The following is a 21,163-nucleotide window of genomic DNA, read 5'->3' as shown; positions in this document are numbered from 1 at the left end:
CTTATCAAAAAGAAATAGCAAGTGTTGGTGAAGATGTGGAGAAATAGGAACCCTTGTACACTGTTGGTAGGAACGTATGTTGGTACAACTACTATGAAAACAGTATGGAGATTCCTCAAAAAATTAAGAATACAACTCCCATATGATCCAGCTGTTCCACTACTGGAACAGTATTTATCTGAAGAATATAAAAACATTAATTTGAAAAGATACATGCACTCTATGTTTATTGCAGGATTATTTACAATAACCAATATATGGAAACAACCTATATGTCCATCAGTGGATGAATGGATAAAGAGCTGTGGTATGTATAGTATATATACGTGTGTATATATACATACATATATATATATATATATATATATATATATACATACACATATATACACAATAGAATTACTACTCAGCCATAAAAATTAATGAACTCTTGCCCCCTGCAACAACATGGATGGACGCTGAGGGCATTATGCTAGTGAAATAAGTCAGAAGGAGAAAGACAAAAACCTTATCATTTTACTTCCATGTGGAATCTAAAAACTAAACTAAACAAAACAAAACAAAAACAAACTCATAGTTCAGTGGTTACCAGAGGGGAAAGGGGCCTGGGGTGTGTGAAGGAAGTCCACTGTGGGGTGATAGATGATAGCCACTGATACTCCTCCAAGCCATAGACAGGCCAGGGCATACCCACATCCCACCACACATGGCCCCTCTCTCTCCAGTCTTTAGTTTTCTGAAAGGCATTATGCAGATCACAGAGCCACAGCTCTAGGGGCCTTACATAAGCTCTATTCCAGGGTTTTTCAATCTGTGGGTTGGGACCTGTTAGACTCCAGGGTGGCCCAGGCAGAATATTTGAGGCTTTGTAGAACATACTATCAACTAATTAACTCTGCTTAGCTTTTGAAAGCAGCCACAATCTATAAACAAATGAATATGACTATTCCAACAAAAATTAACTTACCAAAAAAGATGGACAGCCCACGGGCCATAGTTTGCAGACCCTCTATTAGAGGGTTATAGGAAAAACCAGTAACTTCTGAATAAAACAAAATAGACTGGGGTGCATGGGTAGCTCAGTTGGTTAAAGCATCCGACTTCAGCTCAGGTCATGATCTCATGGCTTATGAGTTTGGGCCCCGCATCAGTCTCTGTGCTGACAGCTAGGAGTCTGGAGCCTGCTTCAGGTTCTGTTTCCCTCTCTCTCTGCCCCTCCCCGGCTTGCGCTCTGTCTCTCTCTCAAATATAAACAAACAAACATACATACATAAAACAAAATAGAAAAACGAAATAGTGCATACTACATCTGGCAGAGTAGATGGCAAGTAGTAAGGGTAAAGTATGGTTTTGTAAAACTGTTGTTTCAGCTTATTTACTTAGTCAACTTATTTACTATAAGTGTATATATAAGTTACATGTATACTTATAGCACCAGGTTGCCATGAAAAGTATTTTTAAATTAATACTAGGAAATACAGTCAAAAAGTCTGAAAGCCACTGCTCTGATACACTCCCTTTTCGTATAGAAATGGAAACTGAGGGGGGTGGGGGCACCTGAGTAGCTCAGTTGGTTAAGCATCCGATTTTGGCTCAGGTCATGATCTCATGGCTCCTGAGTTCGAGCCCCATGTCGGGCTCTGTGCTGACAGCTTGGAGCCTGGTATCTGCTTCAGATTCTGTGTCTCTCTCTCTGCCTCTTCCTTGCTCACGCTCTCTCTCCTCCTCAAAAATAAGTAAATATTAAAAAAAAAATTTTTTTTTAAAGCAATGGAAACTGAGGGGCAGAGACGTGAAGGATTTGAAGATAAAGGATTTGAAGGCGAAGGATTTGACCAAGGTCACCCAGCTCGATTGTTGGCATAGCTGGAATTAGAACCTGGGTCTTCTGGTTGTCATCTCAATGATCTTTCTGCTGTTCCTATGGCTTTGTGCCTCATCTAGAGAATGAACCAAAATATGAGGCCCTTTTCTCCCTGGTCCTGATTCCCCCACACCTCCCAGGTGACACCAGCAGAGGTGTGCAGGAGCCAGAGCTGGGCAAATGGCTGCTTTGGGGGGCTGGCCAGGCTCTGGCTGGTGAGCAGCAGTGGACCTAGAGGGTGAGGCATGGCTCCATCGGCACATAGCTGCACCAGGCACACAGCTGGTGGGAAAGGAATACCTGGAGAGACCCGTGTTGTTGCTAGGTAGAGCTTGGGGCAAGGAGGGCAGAAGGATGCAGATTCTAGTGAGAGAAAAACTGATGTGGACAGTAGGACGGGAGAAGCCAAATGAAAAGGCAAAGAGGCAGAGATGGAGAGATGGGGTGAGGGACGCACTTCACATTCTAAGAGAGTTGGGGCTAGTTCCCAGTCCCCCGCCTCCCAACCCCCAGCTGCCCCTCCAAGAGGCTGAACAATGAACTCTGGCCCAAAGGAGAAAGGTCACTCACAGGGAGCATAAAACATCATCAGGAGGGGCTTCTCTTCCTTCTTCAGGAGCCGTCTGAAGTCCTAAAGCACAAAGAGAGAACACGGCAGGTCACACACACAATAACACAACAGGGAGGCGACATGCCCCTGGCTCTGGAAGGTGGGGACACCACCATGGTGGAAGGAGCTGTCCAGCATTTCAGATGTCCCATGGTCTGACGTGGGGTTTGGGGCATGCAGCCAGAGTTTCAGCCTGTCAGGAGCTGGACGATCGAGACAATCTGTACTACCCCTGCATATTACAGATGAGGAAACTGAGGCCCCGAGGGGGCACATGGCTTTCCCAAGGCCACCTGGTATGATGAAGTAGTCAGGACCAGGCTACCAGCTTTACCTGCAGCTCCACCTGAACGATTAAAAACCTGCAAGGAACTATTTATGTCCTGTGAGGCTCAATCAGCCTGCCCCCTCATGTGATTTATGGAGTGGTTGTGTTGTAGGGGGTTGGTTGTTTTCACGTGGCCCAACTTGGCTAGACGGAGATCTGCTGGTTAAGGTCACACAGGGCTAACCCAAGCCCACTGTCTCTTTCCCCAGCCCTACTGCCACCGTCCATGTGCCCAGGAGCCCATTGTGTGCACAGGAACACACAGATGAGGCATGCCCTCCTGCCCCCATGGGGTACAGATCATCTGTATTTGTAAAACCCTCCAAACAGTGCCTGGCACATTATTATGCAATACATAATTATTTGTTAAATAAATACAATAAATGCAAAAAAAAGACATTTTTATATTTCACAACAGTGCTAATGGAGAGACTTCAGTGTAAAGCAGGGTCAAAGACCTTTCTTCCAACGAAAGTCAACGATGTTCTGGAAAAAGCAAATCTATCAAGGACTGCAGAGAAACGCAATGACAAAGCATGTTTTGATTAAAATAATTTGCTTCTCTAACCAGTTTCCATAGAAGAAAATTAGAGGTTTTTCTCTTTTGAATAATAAGGAAAGTAAAAGGAGATTGCGAAATGCAGCTTTCTGGCAGCAACAAGGCATTAGGTAAATAGATGAGGGTACATCCCGCTCTATGGAATACTACTGCATCATTAAAAACGAGGAAGAGGAATATTTAATGTCACAATAAGATATGCCTGTTACATTAAGTGGGGGGAAAAAAGCAAGTTAGAAAGCAGCATATAAAATGTAATGACACTTTTGTGAGTAAAAATATGTATGCATTATGTTGAAAGCCTGGAAGGCTACAGAAAATACCAGCAGTGGGTACTTCTCAATGGGACGGGATAAAGTAACTTGTTTTTCTTTTTAAACTTAAGCTGTATTTTCTAAATTTTCAACAATGAATACGCATTGCTTATAATTTTTCGGTTAGATAAAAAATATTACAAATATTTTGTAGGAATTTAAAACATTTTATAATAAATTCTGAAAATGTTCACCCTTGTTTACATAACTAGAATTATATAATTTTACAAAACAGAATTAGCAACTAAGATCTTTGACCCTGACTATGGGTAGAAAATGCAAACGCTTTGAAAATGATTTTCTGAAATCCCTGGAGAAAAAACCTGGAGATCTGAGAAGAAAAGGGTTTTCTGAGCCTGTAGCCATTTGGTTTCATACCCTGGGTAGTAACAATCATTACATTACATTCAAAGATGCTTAATTACCTTCAACAGTGCAGAATACTAACCTCACAAATACAATTGGCAATTAACTTGAATTGGGAACTTTTAGTTATTTTATGTGGAGATTCTATCAGCAGAAAGGCAGCTGTACCTTAAACTTCTACAGAAGAGAAAACAGCACCAAGTATAACAAGAGGATTGCCTACAGGTGTGAAAACATTTTTTTTCTCCTTAATATTTCTAGTTACAGAAGAGCGATCTTAGGAGTTTCAGGACATGATCATCTCAGGGGAAGGAGACAGCAGGCAATCACTTTCCAGAAAGGCTAGAAACATGCATTATCACAAAATCTTCCCACAAGCAACAGTGAGTTTAGGCTGCTTGTTTTCCTCATAACTACGGGCACAGATGCCACCACCTCCTGACATTTGCCCCTCTTCCCCTGCCAGCAACATACTTATTACCTTCTGATGATACTGGCATTTTCTATCCCAGAGAAATGCTGATGGCCAGCCCCTTAATTCAAATTGCCCAGCCCGTAACGATCACACATGATCCCTCCTCCAGAAAGTATAAATGACATCCTTTTCTTCTGGATTAACAAGCATTAAGGGTCAATAATTTTAAATGAAAAGGGAGGGGAGGCAGAGGAATATAAAAAGTACATTTTATGTTATCAAGATAAGAACAAACATTCTCCTGTTCCTATCACAAAAACAAATGACAAGTGTTAGCGAGGATGCACTCTTGGTGGAAATATAAACTGGTGCAGTCACTATGCAAAGAGTATGGAGGTTCACCCAAAAATTGAGAGTAGAAATCCCATATGACCCAGTAATTCCCACTAGCGGGTATTTACCCAAAGAAAATAAAAACACTAACTTGAAAAGATATACATGTCCCTATGTTTACTGCAGCATTATTTACAACAGCCAAGATACAGAAGCAACCCAAGTGTTCATCAACTGATAAATGGATAAAGAAGCTGTGGTATGTATGTATGTGTATATATATGTGTGTGTGTATATACACATACATATATACATACACACACACACACACACAACAAACAATGGAATATTACTCAGCCATAAAAAAAATGAGATCTTACCATCTGCAGCAACATGGATGGATCTAGAGGGTAATGCTAAGTGAAATAATTCAGAGAAAGACAAATACCATATGATTTCACTTATATGTGGAATCTAAGAAACAAAACAAACGAACAAAACCAAACAAATAAAAACAGACTGATAAAACCAGAGAAAAAACTGGTGGTTGCCAGAGCGAAGGGAGTGGGGGAGTAAGTGAAATAGGTGAAGGGGATTAAGAGGTATAAACATCCAGAAGCGCCTGGGTGGCTCAGTCAGTTTAGTGTCTGACTTCATCTCAGGTCAGGATCTCACGGTCTGTGGGTTCCAGCCCCACACTGAACTCTGTGCTGACACCTCAGAGCATGGAGCCTGCTTTGGATTCCGTGTCTCCCTCTTTCTCTGCCCCTCCCCTGCTTGCATTCTCTCTCTCTCTCTCAAAAATAAATAAACATTAAAAAAAATTTTTTTAAAGAGGTATAAATGTCTAATTATAAGAGAAATAAGTCACAGAGATGAAAAGTACAACAAAGGGAACAGAGTCAGTAATACTGCCATAACTTTGTATCATGACAGATGGTAACCACACTTCTCATGGTGAGCACTCTGTAATATGTAGAACTGTCGAATCACTATGTTATATATCTAAAACTAATATAGCACTGTATGTCAACAGTATTTCATAGATTTTTAAAAAAAGGACATTCTCCTTCCATCTACAAAATAGCACTGCCTGCCTCACAGACCATCTGGAATATAACAAAGACTTTCTTGCCCATCCCTAGGTGAAGACACAGCCAAACAAATGAGGTACGCACGTGTCACAATACATGGATAAAGATGCACATTCAGATCGTGTGGGGCAGGCTTAGAAAGGAGGGTCAGGTTGTATGGAGACTATAAATCAGAACCACTGTTCTACCCCCTAACTCCCTAGCCCAGCCAAATCCAGAAATTAAAACTTAAGAGGGCAAATAATTTGCTCAAATTTACATGACTTAGAATTATAGAGGTCTGACCCAAGTCTCTGGAACTCCAACCCAAACCTCTGAGATTATTCTTAAAGAAAACAAAAAAGCAAAACTTACTTTTACACACACACACACACACACACACACACACACACACAGCCAATCCCAGCAATGACTGGGTTACATAATAAGGAAAGGCTTTTTAAATGGATATTTCTCTGAGAAAAATCTAAACACATTAAAATACATTAAATAAGGCAGTGAAGAATGGGAGGTCTCAGGCAAGGTCTCAGGCAGCCAGTCTGTGATCTCCTGTGGGTTCCGTCATGGAGCTGGGAAGGAGAACAAATATTAGGGGCCTAGGGGCCCGGCTCCCTTGGAGAAAAGTACAACTGGTCTCTGAAAAGTCCCATTCCTCACTTCTTTGGGCATCTCTCCCAGGGAGACCCTGGTTGGGGGAAGCTTCCAGTGTCCACCAGAATCGATGCAAAATAAGTTACCTTTTCACTGTCAATGTGGACAACGTCTTTGGCTCCAGGATCTTCCTCCCACAGTGGAGGCCCTTTTGGATCCTTCAGAAAGGCCACTATAGACTGAGGAAAAGAACAAAGAAGGGAAAAGTCGTTTTAGCCAGGAAAAGAGGGAGGTGGGGAAATCAGGAACCTGCCCCATCTCTCTGCCCAGAGACCCACGTGCCTGGAGAGGGTCTGCATGTCGCACGTGGGCAACCCCGTGGGGGGCAGGGGTGCCATTCCATTGCCCACTGACTTCACTGCTGAGGGCCCTAAAAATGCACCCCCACCGCCTCCACAAAATTTTTCAGCCACGTGACACCTTAATCTGGTCAGTTGATCCATAGCTACTGTGCTTCTTCATGGACATCAAAGAGGAGATTTGAGACAATTCATTGGCTTATTCAAACCAGAGACAGGCTCATGCTTCTAAGTCTCATCTCCTCCAGGAAGCCTTTCTGATCAATTTGAATAAAGGTCTCCAGTCCTGTCCAAGGATTCCACATTCGTGCAGCCTCCAAAACTGCCGATCGCACAAGCAGGTAAGCACACCTAATTGTCACCTGCTCAATATTTTGTGATCTAAACTGGTTTGAGAGTGCATTAAATCTTGATCATCCTCTGAGGAGCTCAAGCCGGGAAGCCCCCAGGGGCAGGGTGCTCATCTCTGTGACTGCCTACTTGCCTGAATACCCTCCCTCTATATGCCCAGGATGAAGATCTGACAAGGACCTTCAGGATAAAGGACTTACCTGCCTTTGTCATGTGGACAACTGACTCAAATCTCACTCCCTCTGGGAAAGACACAATCTTCCCATGTGGAGGCCGCTGTCCCTCTACTGCTCTCTATCCCTGCCACACTTCACTGGTCCAGGACAGAAGCAGCCTTCCCTCAGACAGCCACTCTGGGAAATGGTGCTCAAAGTCTACGAGAGCCAGGAACGAGTACCAGAAACCAGCCAACCTCCATCCCTTCAGCCCTGGAGGGGAGTTGCTGGCTTCCATGCCAACAGACAGAGCCTTCAGCGTCCCCCAATTTGATGCAAGATTTTGTGATTTCTGTCCACTTTAATCAAGTCCCAAAGAGCAGATGACAACCTGAATGTGTCCACAAGTGTGGTGGGAGGGAGGAGGGCTGAGGTGAGAAAAGGAAACACGTTCTTAGGGAGGCTGTGCATTCAGCCATCCACTGGTCACGCACACAGGACCTCCGTGAGCTTATTATTTGGGAAGAGCTACTATGGAAAAATGGGAGACAGCTAAGATTTCGTAGAATTTCATTCAGGTAATGCTCCCTTGCTGTTCCAAATGGGGCTGTGAAACGCCTTCTGGCAAGGAGAGGGCCATTTCCACATGGCAAAGGCAGGTCTGCCTCCTCTGTCCCTGTCAAAGCTTCCCTGTGACGGTATAAGCCAGAATGGAACTGGAGGGCCTCCTGAAACTCATATTCACCCACAGCTGCACAGGCACCTGCCCACCTGGGCCATGTGAGAAAGATGCTTACAGCTGCCCACCTGTTTCAGAAAATACCTGGTGCAGGGGTTCTCAATCTAGGGTACACGGGCAGCCTTCAGGGGTCTGTGAAACCCCAGCCTCACATGAAAGCATTACTCTTTATGTTACTTTACTTAACATTTACATTTACTCACATGACAACATTTTACATTTACTTCATGCAAACACACTGTTTCTAGGGAGAAGATCCATGCCTTTCAGTCGATTCTCAGTGGGACAAGGAACCCAAAATCGGTTAGGAACTATTGCTCTCAGGGGCCTCCTGTCCACGCACCAGCACAAGCAGAGTTAAAGGGTTAGCACCATCTCCCATTCCCTGACTCCCACCCTTGCCTCAGCATCAAGGAGAAAAGACAAAAGTGGATGCAAAGAGGAAAGGAGCCACCTCTTCTAACGTAAGAACTGAAATAATCATACTAGCAATCTTTTGCTTTTCAGGTGGAGATTATTCTTGTTTAACTGAAGTTGAGTGATTCCATCCATAGGTTCTCTCCAAAGCACTGTAACCGACGAGATCTTGGGTGGAAAAATCTGCAGGGAGCCGCATGGGGAACACCCCACTCCCTCAGCCATCCTGTCCTGGGTGCTCTGAATGCCAGGGAAATGGCCCCACACCCACACCTTGGTTTTCAGGACATCTTCACGTCTGGGAAACCACACTCATAGCTACATGGTCTTGGGAGAAGGTCGTCAGAGGGTCATATGAATCCTGGCTTCCAGGCATCTCCAGTCCTCACCATTGACACATAATAAGGATTTTGCAGGACAGACTGCTGACCAGCAAAAGGCCACTTATACAGGAAGTTCCCCTCTTTGAGCTTCCTGCTCTTTACCCTCACTTGTCTGGTCTCTGGCTTCTTTAGGGGCCACAGCGTGGTGCCTATGACTGGGCCCCCCCCAGAACCACAGAGGACGACAGCAACAACAGCCAGAGCATGAACCTGCAACTGGGCACCCAACCCTGGCAGGGACTCCTCTGTCTCTCTGGAGATGGAGGCCCAGGAGGAAACTTGAGAAGAAAACCAACCTGTGAACAAGGAGGGCACTGGTCTCAGCTGCTCCTGCTCAATGATGAGCAGAAGCCATCAGGCAGTTACGGGAAACAATATGCTGCTTACCCTTGCCCTGAGAACTCCAGGGACCCTATCCCAGTCCCTGATGACCCTGTGGGCTTTGGGGAACCCTTGAACTAAGGATGCCCTCTCTCCACTAAAGACTCTGACCCTGTCCAACGCTCAGCCTGCTTCTCCAACTTATTGATGCAGAAATCCTAGGAAGGATGAAGAGTGAGCAAATGCCACACACCTGGTCTTTGTAAGGGGTGGACCGAGGCCAGGACTCAGCCTCCCCAACCTAGGCAAGCTCAGACCACTTGGGCTCCTTGCTCCTTCCTAGCTACTACAGTTCTGAGCAGCTGCTATTTCCTGCTCCATTATCCCAGGACAGACTGCTCAGAGGGAGCCACTAAATGTAAACTGAACACAGCCTCCAAAGACAAAACAAAAAGCCCCCGGCACCCCCTTCCATCACTGCATAGCACTTCCCCTGCCCTGCCCGGCTACACGTTGTTCCTGGGGAGTGCGTGTTCTCTCTGAGGGCTTCGGCTGACATCTTAACACAGAACAAGAGGTTAAGCAACTCTAGGTGGTAGAATTTTCTCTAAGTGTCTAAGTGGGTGTTAAGATGAGTAATCAGGCTGAATCTGTATAAGGTAAAGCTGTAGCAACTTAAAAAAGAACGAGTGTTGGTAGATAAGCAAGAAGTGACCAGGGAGCCAAGGAAGAGCGGTAGAGGAGTGGGACACTGACAGCTGCACGGATGGATGAACAGGAAAGAATGGAAGGAGATGGAGAAAGAGAGACAGAAAGAGGAGCGCAAAGCAGGAGAGTCTGAAAAAATAAGTTCAGTCTATGTTGAGAACAGAAGAAATACATGGCCCCAGACAGGGCAGAGGCATGCCGCCTGGACCAGAGATAGGAGAAGACTTGTCTGAGGAAGAGAATGGGTAGCTGAAGGAGGAGAATCCAAAGGCAATCGAAGGACTCAGGGCGGCGGGTCAAAGACCTTCCACACCTATTTTCACTGATGCTTTTCCATCCACTGCTAAATCGGACTTGTAGCAGGGGAATGACTCAGTGACATCAGCGTGTCATCTGAAATGAAGTGCATCAGCCAACAGGTGCCAACCTGCCTGTGTCCTGCACCCTGTGCTAAGTGTCCCCCAGACTCTGGATAGCTAGTATGGACACTACCGTGGAGATGATGGAGCGCTTCAAGCCACAGCAAAAGGAAACCCAGGCCTCTGGAGGAGAGAGGCGTAACGTCACATGTCTCACCCACACGCCTCTGCTGATAGATTCACACACTTATCTACAGGGCTGGCCATCCCCAATGTGCTAACAGTTACAAACTTTTCCAGATATTCTGCTGACATGTGCTCTAGAGATAAGAATCCCTCAGGTCATTTGAAAGAGCTATCTGTGCAATCTGCCCTTCCTTCTCTCAGAGAAAACCTGCCAGGCTTTTGGCATCTGTTCAGACTCTACCTCTGCTGAGAATGAGGGAGGTAAATTTACCTTAAATGTCACAGCTCGGTTATATTCAGTATGAAATGCACCATCCCTGTCGAATGAGGAGAAAAAGGTGTTAACTTTAAGAATGGTTATGAAGATACATACCTTTGGTTTCCTGCAGCATCTTAATAACATTCAGCTATTGAACACAGTTCAAGATTTTTTTTAAAAAAAGAACTGTAAACACAGAAGAAAAACACTGAAATAAAATTAACCTAACTCAAAACTGTTCACTGGGAATACCAATGAAAGCTTTCTAGCACTTACTTGGAAATTGGAAATGCCCACGTGTACTTACTGGTAATGGAATAATTCAACCTTTTTGTCCTTTGGGCTCAGGTCAACTTTCATCTTCTTGCACAATTTTCTACTCTCAGCATCACTGAAAAGACACAAATGTCCGAAACCATTTGTTACCTGAGGTCCTCACAAAGGTGTTGACAGAGTAAAATCTGCTCGTGGCCTAAAAAAAGCCTGGTACCTTGAAATTCTCAATAGCAGGGAATGCCCTGACTATAGGTGGGCTCTCAGAGAACTGGAGGAAGCAGAGTAACCAAAAGGATATGGGCTGATCAAGAAAGACAGAGATAAGCAGAGGGGCAACATGGACAGTTCTGGACAAAGCAACTCCCCAGGAGTACAGCCCATTCTAAGAAGAAAAACCAACTACAGTATAGATCTGTGGCTCCCAGTCCTGGCTGCTCATCAGCACCACCTGGGAAATTTAAAAGAATACAGATTAACCTGGCCCTTCCCAGACCATTACTTCAGACTCTCTGCCTAAGGCCCAAGCGAGTTTTTGTTTTTAAGCTCAAATGTGTACCATATCCCACCTACTATATACCATCTGACCAGGATAAGAGGAGAATGTCCTACAAGGCTGAAGAAGTTACGAAATCTGAGCAGGTACTGACAGAAGCCACAGGGAGAGAGGAGAACGCTTCAGCGAGGTGCAGCTCCTGCAATATCACACTCTCACACTTCTTCTGATAAGAAACGTCTGTCTGGTGCCACTCAGCATTTACAGAGTGCTCATGCCCGATCTCATCTCCGGTTTCCTTCCTGTGAGATCAACGGACCTCAAAATGTGGTCCTTGGACCAGCGGCATCTGTACCACCCAGGAACCTGTTAGAAATGCAAATTCTTGGCCCCATCCCAAATCTGCTGAATCAAAACTCTACGGGTACTTGAGCAACTATGTCTTAAGGAGCCTTCCAGGTGATCCTGATGCACACCACTGTCCTCTTCTGGCTCTTCCTCCTTTCCCTCATCTTTCCAAAGTTTGGCCTCCCCTATGACTCCCACCAGCCCCTCAGAGACCCCATCTGTCTCACAGCTTTCCCCATAACCTCACCATATTCAGCCAAATCTGCCCAATGGCCAGCCAAAGGCAGCCAGCTACCCCACCCATGCAGGGCCCTCTCTCCAGAGCCGCATGGACTTAGTGAGGGTATCTTGACTATCCAAGTCCACTGGTTCCCACTGACCACACTGCATGAGAAACTTTGTTCTGCCAGGTATGACAGCCACCTGAGGGAAGTCCCTTCATCTCTCAACTGTTTACATATCTCACTACCTTCTACAGCCATCAGCTTCACACAGCTGTGCACCAGCCCCAAGACAGATAGACTAATTCAACCATTCAGCTCAATTCTAAAAGCAACATTCATCAATGGACAAGCAAAATTGTGGGACCTCATTTTAAGTGTAGAACACACTTTGCAATTCAAGAAGCATGTCTTACTAGAGAGATGTCTGTAGGTCAGAGAGGGGGCCACCCTCCTGCGCCCACCCAAACCCAGGCCCAGGCTTTTCCCTCCCTATTTAGTCTTGCCTGTGGTAGTCAACACCACAGCCACTGACCTGGCTAACAGTGGGGACTCAAAAGAAATGCATGATAAATTCCAAAAGGAAAAGCTAATGACAATACAGTGGCTGCTCCCCCAAGGTGGCAAGGGCATTTAGAGACAGGGAATCCAGAGAGAAGATGGATAAGCAGAGATGGGGAGGAGATCCAGATGGGCTGAGGGTATACATCAGAAAGCTCCTGGAAGGGCAGCCCACGGAATCCAGTTGCTAGAAACTCATCCCCTAAAGCCCCGTGGGGATGCCATACTCGCCTCCAAGTGACAAGGGCTATTACAGTTTGGGTTTGCCCTGCCCACAGGGGCTCTGTGGTGAAGCCCTTCTATTACAGGTGGTAGATTTGTTTGCAAACAACTGCATCTAAGGTGCCCTTTCCCTGCCTGAGTTAATTCTCCAGGAGAGGACTCCAGTTGGGATGTTTACAACCATTCGCTTGGCACTTGCCTTGTCCAGCTTTGTTCTGCCGATCTCAACTGTTTCTGGGTGACCACCTGCCATTCACCCAACTGCAACAACAATCTCAAGCACCTCAGGCCTCCCTCAGCCCCATCCTGGCATCCAGCAGGGGCACCCAATGGGCCTGCCCACTCTGCCACACCTGAGGTGGCCGCTCAGACTTTGCAAGGCAGCCAACCGGAGGGGAGAAGCGCCACCCCACGCTGGCTCTCTTCCCTCAAGCCTGGCTGGCAGCCTCTTCCCGTGACTTTCATAAAGTAGAGAGAGGAGGGACAGGGCTCAGAATCATTCTAACCCCAATCCCTGCCTGCTCTGCCAGAACCCACGCCAAGGAAAAGTCTTGCTGCTGCAGCAGTAGGGTCCCCGGGGAGCTCAGACCAGGCTTAGGGGAACCAGGGGAACCAACAAGGCTGAGTGGAGCTGGGGAGGGGGGGCACAGAGGTTCTCCTGCCTGTTCCTCAGAGTGGACCCCTGGCTGCGGGTCCGGCCCTGCCTTCGGCCTGTGGCCCCCCCCCACTCCAGTTAAGTGAGTCACAGCTGTCCCTGCCACAGGATTCCTTGTTGCAGACTTGGGGCAACCCACTTCCCTCTTTGGGTTATGACACTCCCCCCAGGATTCTCTCTTCTCCCCTGCTCCCTACAGACAGACAGACAGACAGACAGACACACACACACACACACACACACACACACACACACACACACACAAATGCGCACAACACGCATGCTCGCAATAATGCACAGTTCTCAGGGGGGGTCACTGGGGAGGTGGCTTCTTGGCCTATTTGAGCACCTCTGTCACAGATCTCAGAGCCTCAGCCAAGCACCTCCCACATTCCCACACTCCCTTCCCCGTGGTCTTTCTCTCCACAGAGCACAGCTCCACATCTGACCGTGTCCACTGTCACCCCCATCATAAATGTTTGCTCCATGAAGGTGAGGGCTTTGTTTGATTCCCCAGAGTTACAACAGCAGCTGGCACCTAGCACTCTCTAAATAGCCTGAGCGAAGGAGTGAATGAATGAATGATGCTGTCTTTTCACTGTCGGGATGAGGCCCTGCACTTCTGGCTCTCTGGGCTCTGTCTACTGAGCTCCAAGAATCCTGCCAGGTGACAATTCCTGATGGTATTTTCTCAGATTGGTTCCCCTTCCTGTTTCTCAGAGTATGAAAGTGTGTGTGAGTGTGCAATGTGTGTGCACGCACATGCATGCACACATGTGCTAATTGTTCTGTACAGACAATAAAAGTCTTAAGAGTTTAAAAAGGGAAGAGAAATTACCCAAGCTCAGGACCTTAAAAGGATCTGGATTGATAGATTAATCACAATTAATTGAGTTACTGGTTACCTCCCTCTCTACCTCCTTTCCCCAGCCAGTGACTGAGGCTGTAGTGGGAAAAAGGCAGGGAGACAAAGACAGTAATCAGGGAAATGAGAGGCTTTGTTGGAATGCAAAGGGAAGGAAAAAACCACCATGGATCACAGAGACTGGGCTGTCGTGCAAAGGCCCTCACCTGCACAACCCGACTGTCCTGCAAGAACCAGCCACTCCATCTACTAGGTAGGCTGGAACCCTGCTCTCCCCTACCTGTTTACTCATCTGCACCTGCTACATCCTATCCTGCCCCGCCCCCCTTGGCCCTCCTCTACACAGAATGTGGAAGAAAGATTAAAGAGGCCTGTACCCACTTCCCTCCCCACCCCCAGGCCAAGGAGACAAATGCACATGCATGTTTTCATTTATATTTGTTGTGGGGTGGCTGCTGCAGGTGCATGGTACTGTGTTTACTAGCTCTTCATGTGCGGTCATGGTCATCCAAGAGGCTGGCAATCCCCACTCCAGGGAGTCAGACCCAGGGATGAAAGTTGGGGGCGACAGCAGGAAGGAAGAGAAGAAACGAGGTGCTGGAGGCTCAGGGAAGGGAGCTGTGACTTTCACAAATTGCAGCCTAGGTACCAGATTCTCCCTGGAGGAAGACCCAGCTGCCAGCTGGCATGACTGACAGCTTCTAGATCTGACTCTGCCATCAGCCAGCCTGTGACCTCTGGTGGGGCCCTTGGTTTCCCAAGCTGAAAAATGCAAGAGTTGTCCACACAAAGTAAATGGAGCTTTCAATTCCTCTACAGGGTCCTGTATTAGTAAAACATAAAGCGGGCTGCCTATATCCTGATGGATGAACTAGGAGCCAGAACCAGGATAGAAGATGGTGACTCAGAAAGAGCTGAACCTCCAGCATTCTCTCCAGCACCCCCAACCAGCTCCTCACTCAGCTAGCTGGCATCCTTCTATCCACACAAGTTGTGGGCAGCCTCCTGCTGCAGGGCAGAAAGCAGACCACATTGTCTTGGCCATGGTGTGCCCCCTTGGCTAACCCAGCCATTCCTTGGCCCCATCAAAGCAGCAGAAATCTCTTTCTCCCATGTGCTGGGTCTAATATGGTGGGATTCTGAGCAGGTGGAATCCCCAAGGGTGGGCAGGACAGAAAGTGTAGGAAGGGCCTCACTCTGGAGACATAAAAAAAATGGGAGGACTAGGAGCGAGTGAGCAAGAAATACTATCAGAGTGACTGGTAGGTGCCACATACTCAGGACAACCTGAATGAACACAGCTGGAGAGCACGAGGCAGGAGACAGAACAGCCCGGCACAGCTAGGCCTTAGAACTGGACCAGCCTTGGTGGTCACGTAGCATCCTCTAATGAGGACTTGGAAAAATAGGGATCCTCCCGGGTTTGGCTGTTCCCTCTGGTCCTTCCCTTCAGAAGGCACAGAATGAAGGAAGACTTACACAGCACAATTAATAAAAGGGATGGGAATAAGAAAGAGGGGCGTGCCCTTTCCTCCTCCTCCTCCTGTGCCCCCAGCCCGGAGATTCTCAGGCTGTGCTCCTCAGTAGGGACATGGCACCCGGATGAGCAAAGGGCAATGTGTCAGGAAGCATCTGAAGCCACAACATAAACACAGCACTTCTCCTGGGAGTCTACTTTATCTCCTGGTAAGTGATGTTAAACATGCTTACACATGAAGAAGCAAATGCTAAATTCAAATAATTTTTAGAAGAAAACATAAGACTTCAAAATATGTTATGCCTTCCCTGGAAGGCCCCAAGTCTTGATCTGGAAGCCAGCACTGCTCTGGGGAAACTAAAGCAGATGGGAGAAAGAGAAGGGAGAAGAAGGAAAATGTGGCTATAGGTAATGACCTTAAACCTTCAGGAAAAGAAAGCAGTGAGCTCCCGATATGCAGCCTCAGCCCAGTGAGAATCGGCCCCAGGAATTAGCATACCAGGCACAGCTCCCGCCTGCTGGCTCCGGCTCAGCTGCCCTGACAGCAGCACTCCGTGCCAAGGCCGAGCCCAATGCCAGGCTGCAGGGCACGAGGGGAATACCAACTCCCTAGCACACAACCCGCTTAACAGCCAGACAACCACCACCAGCCAACCCGAGCGTGGCTGCTGAGGTCTGAGCCAGGAGGTGGAGGGAGGGGAAGGGACAGCTAACAAACCCCTGGATAGAATCCAGACACCCTACAGACACCTCACAGCCACAAGCTACCAGGCCTGAGACCTGGGAGAAAACCAGCATGGGGGGTGGGGGGGTGCCGTCAGCCATACAGGCAAGGGTAGGGAGTGGAGAGCCAGGAAATTGAGAATAAGGGGAAAAGAAATACCCATATAAAGAAGAGCAGAGGAAAAAGACCAAACAAATGGGGGAGGCAGGGACCCAGAGGTGGGAAGAGGCGACAGAAACCAGCAAGGAAGAGGGAACAAAGCGGGAGAGAGGACAGAGGCTCTAAGGAAAAAACAGGAGAGACCTAAGAAGCAGACACCCAGAATGGGGGGAGACACAGAAAGACCCCCCAAAAGACTGGAGGACACTTAGGTACATACACACTACACACAAAGCCTGGCAGCTTCCAGGATTTTCTGAACCAGGCTATTTAGGGATGAGAGCAAACTGGAAGATTCAACTCCATGGTTCACACAAGTATAAACTGAAGCCCAGAGGGGGCAGCGACTTGCCAAAGATCCCACAGCTATTAGCTGTCAGAGTCTGGACTTAAAACCAAGCCCCAGGACCTGCAGTCCTGTAAGTCCCAATGCACTCCAGACTTCTTAAGGGTCACAGCAAATCATCCTGAACACTGGGGCTGACTGTGATGCCCAGGACTTTGTTCAGGGGCATCCTCTCAACAACCAAGTGATCCTCACCCAAGAAAGAGCCATTGAACAATGCATGCACCACTTCTCCCCATCAGCTTCTGGGAATGCTCTGAAACAATCCTGCCCAGATGAAAAATAACAGTAAAATGGGATCTCACATTTATATTCTAGAAAAAGCTCATTTACTGGGACCTGGAAAGAAGGCAGAATATGCACTATTGTCCCATTTTACAGATGAGTAAACAGACCTGTCCAAGGTCATAGGGCTAGTAAGTAGCAGAACAGAACTTTCAACCCAGGCCTCTGCCCTTATTAGGCACACCTTCAAAGACACTTCACACCAGAGCACTGTCTTCTCTTGCCCTAGAATGTCCCCTGTTCCCTTCACCTGTCCTTTTTTTTTTTTTTTTTTTTTTAAGTTTTATTTATTTTGAGAGGCAGAGGAGGGGCAGAGAGAGGGAGAGAGAATCCCAGGCAGTGCAGAGCCTGATGCGGGACTTGAACCCATGAACCATGAGATCATGACCTGAGCCGAAGTCTGATGCTTAACTGACTGAGCCTCCCCTACATGAGGGGAGGCACACTCTGGCTGACCACTTGCTATTTAGTAGCCGCTAGGATAAAAAGCGAGCAGACATTGGCTCCGTTCCACATGCTCACTCTACTGCAGACAGCAAGAGAAAGCGTTCTCGAGAGCGCTTCTGCCCATCCCTGGAGCGTCTCACTCAGACTCATAAACACAGACTGAATGCACTTAGGACACGGTGAGAGCTTTCATCACTGGGCCACAGGGTTAACGTGGTAGGCTCCCCTAATGGTTTACGGGACACATTCTGAAGGCCAGGAGCAGGTGTGGCCAAGCAGGAGGGCAGACCCATCACCCTTGGGGAATCCTTATGTAATGGTGATCCGTGAGAACTGCCACCCCCCACCCCCCATGGCCTCTGTGGACTAGAGCCCCAAGTTTTGTCCCTTGGGCTGCCCTGGGAAGATTTCAGTACACCCTACCTATGATTTCAAATTTGGACCCAGATACCCCCCTCTTCTAACACAATCCATTAGAGCTCCATAATCCATCTACTTATCTAAACTATTTTAAAAGCTATTTAACATTTCAGTTTATACTTCTTCTTAGAGGAATGAATTGAGTGGCAACTATACAGAACAATCTATCCTTTTGTCTTAAGGTTACCTCTTTAGGCTCTAAGATGCCTCCCTAGATTTCCATTTTAGCACATCAAAAGTCATAGGATTATTTCTCCCATATTGACTCCAGACATCATGTCTCCAAACGAGTCCTGAATTCTAATGTTCTTAGTCTGTCTTCACACATTAACCCTGGCCCCATTTAGTCCTGCCTCTGCATGGAGCAGAGCAGGACTGCCACCTCTACACCCATCGGCAGATGGCCCAGGCAGTCCTCGGGGCCCATACCACAGGGAGCTGCCTGCAGGGAAAGCCAGGGCACTTTAAAGACCTGGTACTCAAAGGTCTTTGCATCACACTGGAACTCCACCTACTCTGTGAAGCTTTCTCAGGCAGTATTTTACAGGCAGAATAAAGTGAAACCCCTCTCATATACAGCCTCCACTCACTGCACTTCTCACATGGATTATAATCACCTGGTTCGATGTCTGCTTCCTCCTTGCACACTGAGCTCCTGAGGACACTACTGTCCATCTGTGTACCTCAAGGCACATAGTAAATGCTCGGGATTGTTGCAGGGGAATGCAGCAACTAAATCAAAGCTCTTCTGCCCATTTCTGCCACCTGCAAGCCTAAGAACTTCCTGTGATAAGGCTCCATCGGCTGGCGTGGCAGAACCGGTGTCATCCTCAGATATGGAGATTCCAAAGTGTCCTGTCCCCTCTAATACTGACAAAGGCTATGTACCAGTCACGTAGCACACTCTTGGTAAAATGTGGGAGACTGAGACATACCTACAAGACAAGAACACTTTTAGACCAACTATGCACTAGAATTAACCAATGGCTAAGATCTCATCAAATGTCTGGGGAGCAGTCTCTTCCAGTAAATTGATGTCTGAATAAATCAGGAGGTGTGAGGCCAGACAGGAGCACGAACCCACGCACATACACCCCTACAGCAAACACCACTCAGCTAAGACTCCTTCTCCTGGTCTCATTCAGTGCTTTGTCAAAATATAAATCTCCTTCAATTCTCCTCAATCATGGGCAAGACAAACTTGAGGCCATCAACTTATAAATCAGTTGTGTGCCAGAAGTTCATTCACAAAACAGCTGTTTAGGGGCACCTGGTGGGCTCAGGCAGTGTCCAACTCTTGGTTTTGGCTCATAGTTTGTGAGATCAAGCCCCACATGGGGCTCTGTGCTGACAGCACAGGGTCTGCTTGAGATTCTCTCTCACACTCTCTCTCTTTCTAAATAAAAATAAACTTTAAAAAACAAATTTTAAAAAACCCAGAAATTTATTTTTATTAAAAAAAAATTTTTTTTTTAATGTTTATTTATTTTTGAGAGATAGAGACAAAGCATGAGCAGGGGAGGGGCAGAGAGAGGAGCAGACACAAAATCCAAAGCAGGCTCCCGGCTCTGAGCTGTCAGCACAGAGCCCAACACGGGGCTTGAACTCACGAACCACGAGATCATGACCTGAGCTGACGTCAGATGCTCAACAGACTGAGCCACCCGAGCACCCCTAAAAAACCAGAAATTTAGAACTCAGATTGAAGAGGAAGAAGGCTATACTGCAGTACAGCCCTAAAGCTCATTTAACCCACAGGGTTAAATGTGGTAGCCAGGCTGTAGCTCAGGCAAGAACAGCCACAATAAAAGTGAAGGTTAAAAAGCCCTTTTCCCAGCAGAGACCCGCCTCTTTCCCGTACTTGCAAGAGTGCAATATTGTCCTTTCCCCTCCTCTTCCCAGGCTCATACTCCCGATAAACCCTAAGTCCAGGTGAGAAGTGGCTGGACACAGTGACTCCGGAAACTCTTCCTGTCCGAAGTCACAAGGGCGTATAACGCTGGTATCCAGGTCAAGTGCAACATAGACCTTTGCATACAATAGGTGTTCAAACATGCAAAGGACAAACCTGCTCTTAGTTACCTCTCCTCCTAAGTTCCTTCACTATCTAAGTGCCTTTTATGCATTTATGCCAATCTAGGCCAAATTGGGAGCTAATTATATAACAAGAGGGGGTGTGGGTGTGTGTGCATTGCATGCACAATGCACTGACCACAGAGAGATGTGGAAATTATTCCTAATGATTGAAAAGAAAGGGAAGCTGAGTACACCCTGGACTCAAACTCCCACACTAGGAAGAATCAGAGGAATTCCATCAAGAGCCCCCTTCCCCACACTAAGAAGTAGCCCCCCTTCCTACAGACTCCCTCCTGTGGGCTGGTGTTTGATCCTGCCGCCTTAACACAGACAAGAAAGTCTCTGGGAGGAGGGAGGTCAGGAAGGAGGAGAAAGAGAAGGAGAAGGAGCTGGGAGCACCAGCACTAGGACAGGCAGTGGCAGGCAGGGAGACAAAGGTCAGAAGAGAGCGCTAGAAGGACAAAGCCACTGACACATCTAATGGAGCCACCTCGGAAGGCAAGGTGGCTGATTCCACCACCTTTGCACCGAGGGCAGTGGAGACCTCTATTAATGCCCTGGGCTGGAGATGAAGTCCATGATTCTTGCTACAGACCCCCCTCACGAGCAAGCCCACTGGGTGCCTCTGAAAAGAACCTTGTCTCTCTGGCCATCTAGGCCCCCTCTCTCACCTGCTGGGAAGAAAAAAGTCAAGTCACACAGGACAACAGAGTAAAAAGGGAGGAAGAGTGTTGGGGCTGGAAAGAACAAGTGGGAGAGCCATAACTGCCCCTTCTCCAGTCCACAGGTGACCCTCAAGTAGGGTTAGGGAAGCTTTTCTGCAGCAATCTCTCCTATCACAGCCTCTCTCCCAAAGAGTTAATCAGGGACAACTCCC

General features: G+C 47.2%; 1 protein-coding gene across 2 annotated transcripts in view; it reads right to left on the bottom strand.

Annotated features, from left to right (window-relative positions):
• Positions 1-21,163, bottom strand: part of PDIA5 (protein disulfide isomerase family A member 5) — a 93,469-nt gene that overhangs the window by 47,272 nt on the left and 25,034 nt on the right. For both annotated transcript variants that reach the window (XM_045502278.1, XM_045502279.1), the window contains exons 4-7: positions 11,019-11,102; positions 10,724-10,769; positions 6,621-6,713; positions 2,435-2,495 (exon numbers count right to left, since the gene is read on the bottom strand). In XM_045502278.1, coding sequence (XP_045358234.1) covers positions 2,435-2,495; positions 6,621-6,713; positions 10,724-10,769; positions 11,019-11,102 — 284 coding nt within the window. The remainder of the gene's footprint in view (positions 1-2,434; positions 2,496-6,620; positions 6,714-10,723; positions 10,770-11,018; positions 11,103-21,163) is intronic.

This window comes from Leopardus geoffroyi, chromosome C2 (assembly GCF_018350155.1).
Source record: "Leopardus geoffroyi isolate Oge1 chromosome C2, O.geoffroyi_Oge1_pat1.0, whole genome shotgun sequence".
Lineage (NCBI taxonomy): Eukaryota > Metazoa > Chordata > Mammalia > Carnivora > Felidae > Leopardus > Leopardus geoffroyi.
The sequence above is the reverse complement of the archived record's forward strand: the minus strand, read 5'-3'. Positions and strand labels throughout refer to the sequence as shown.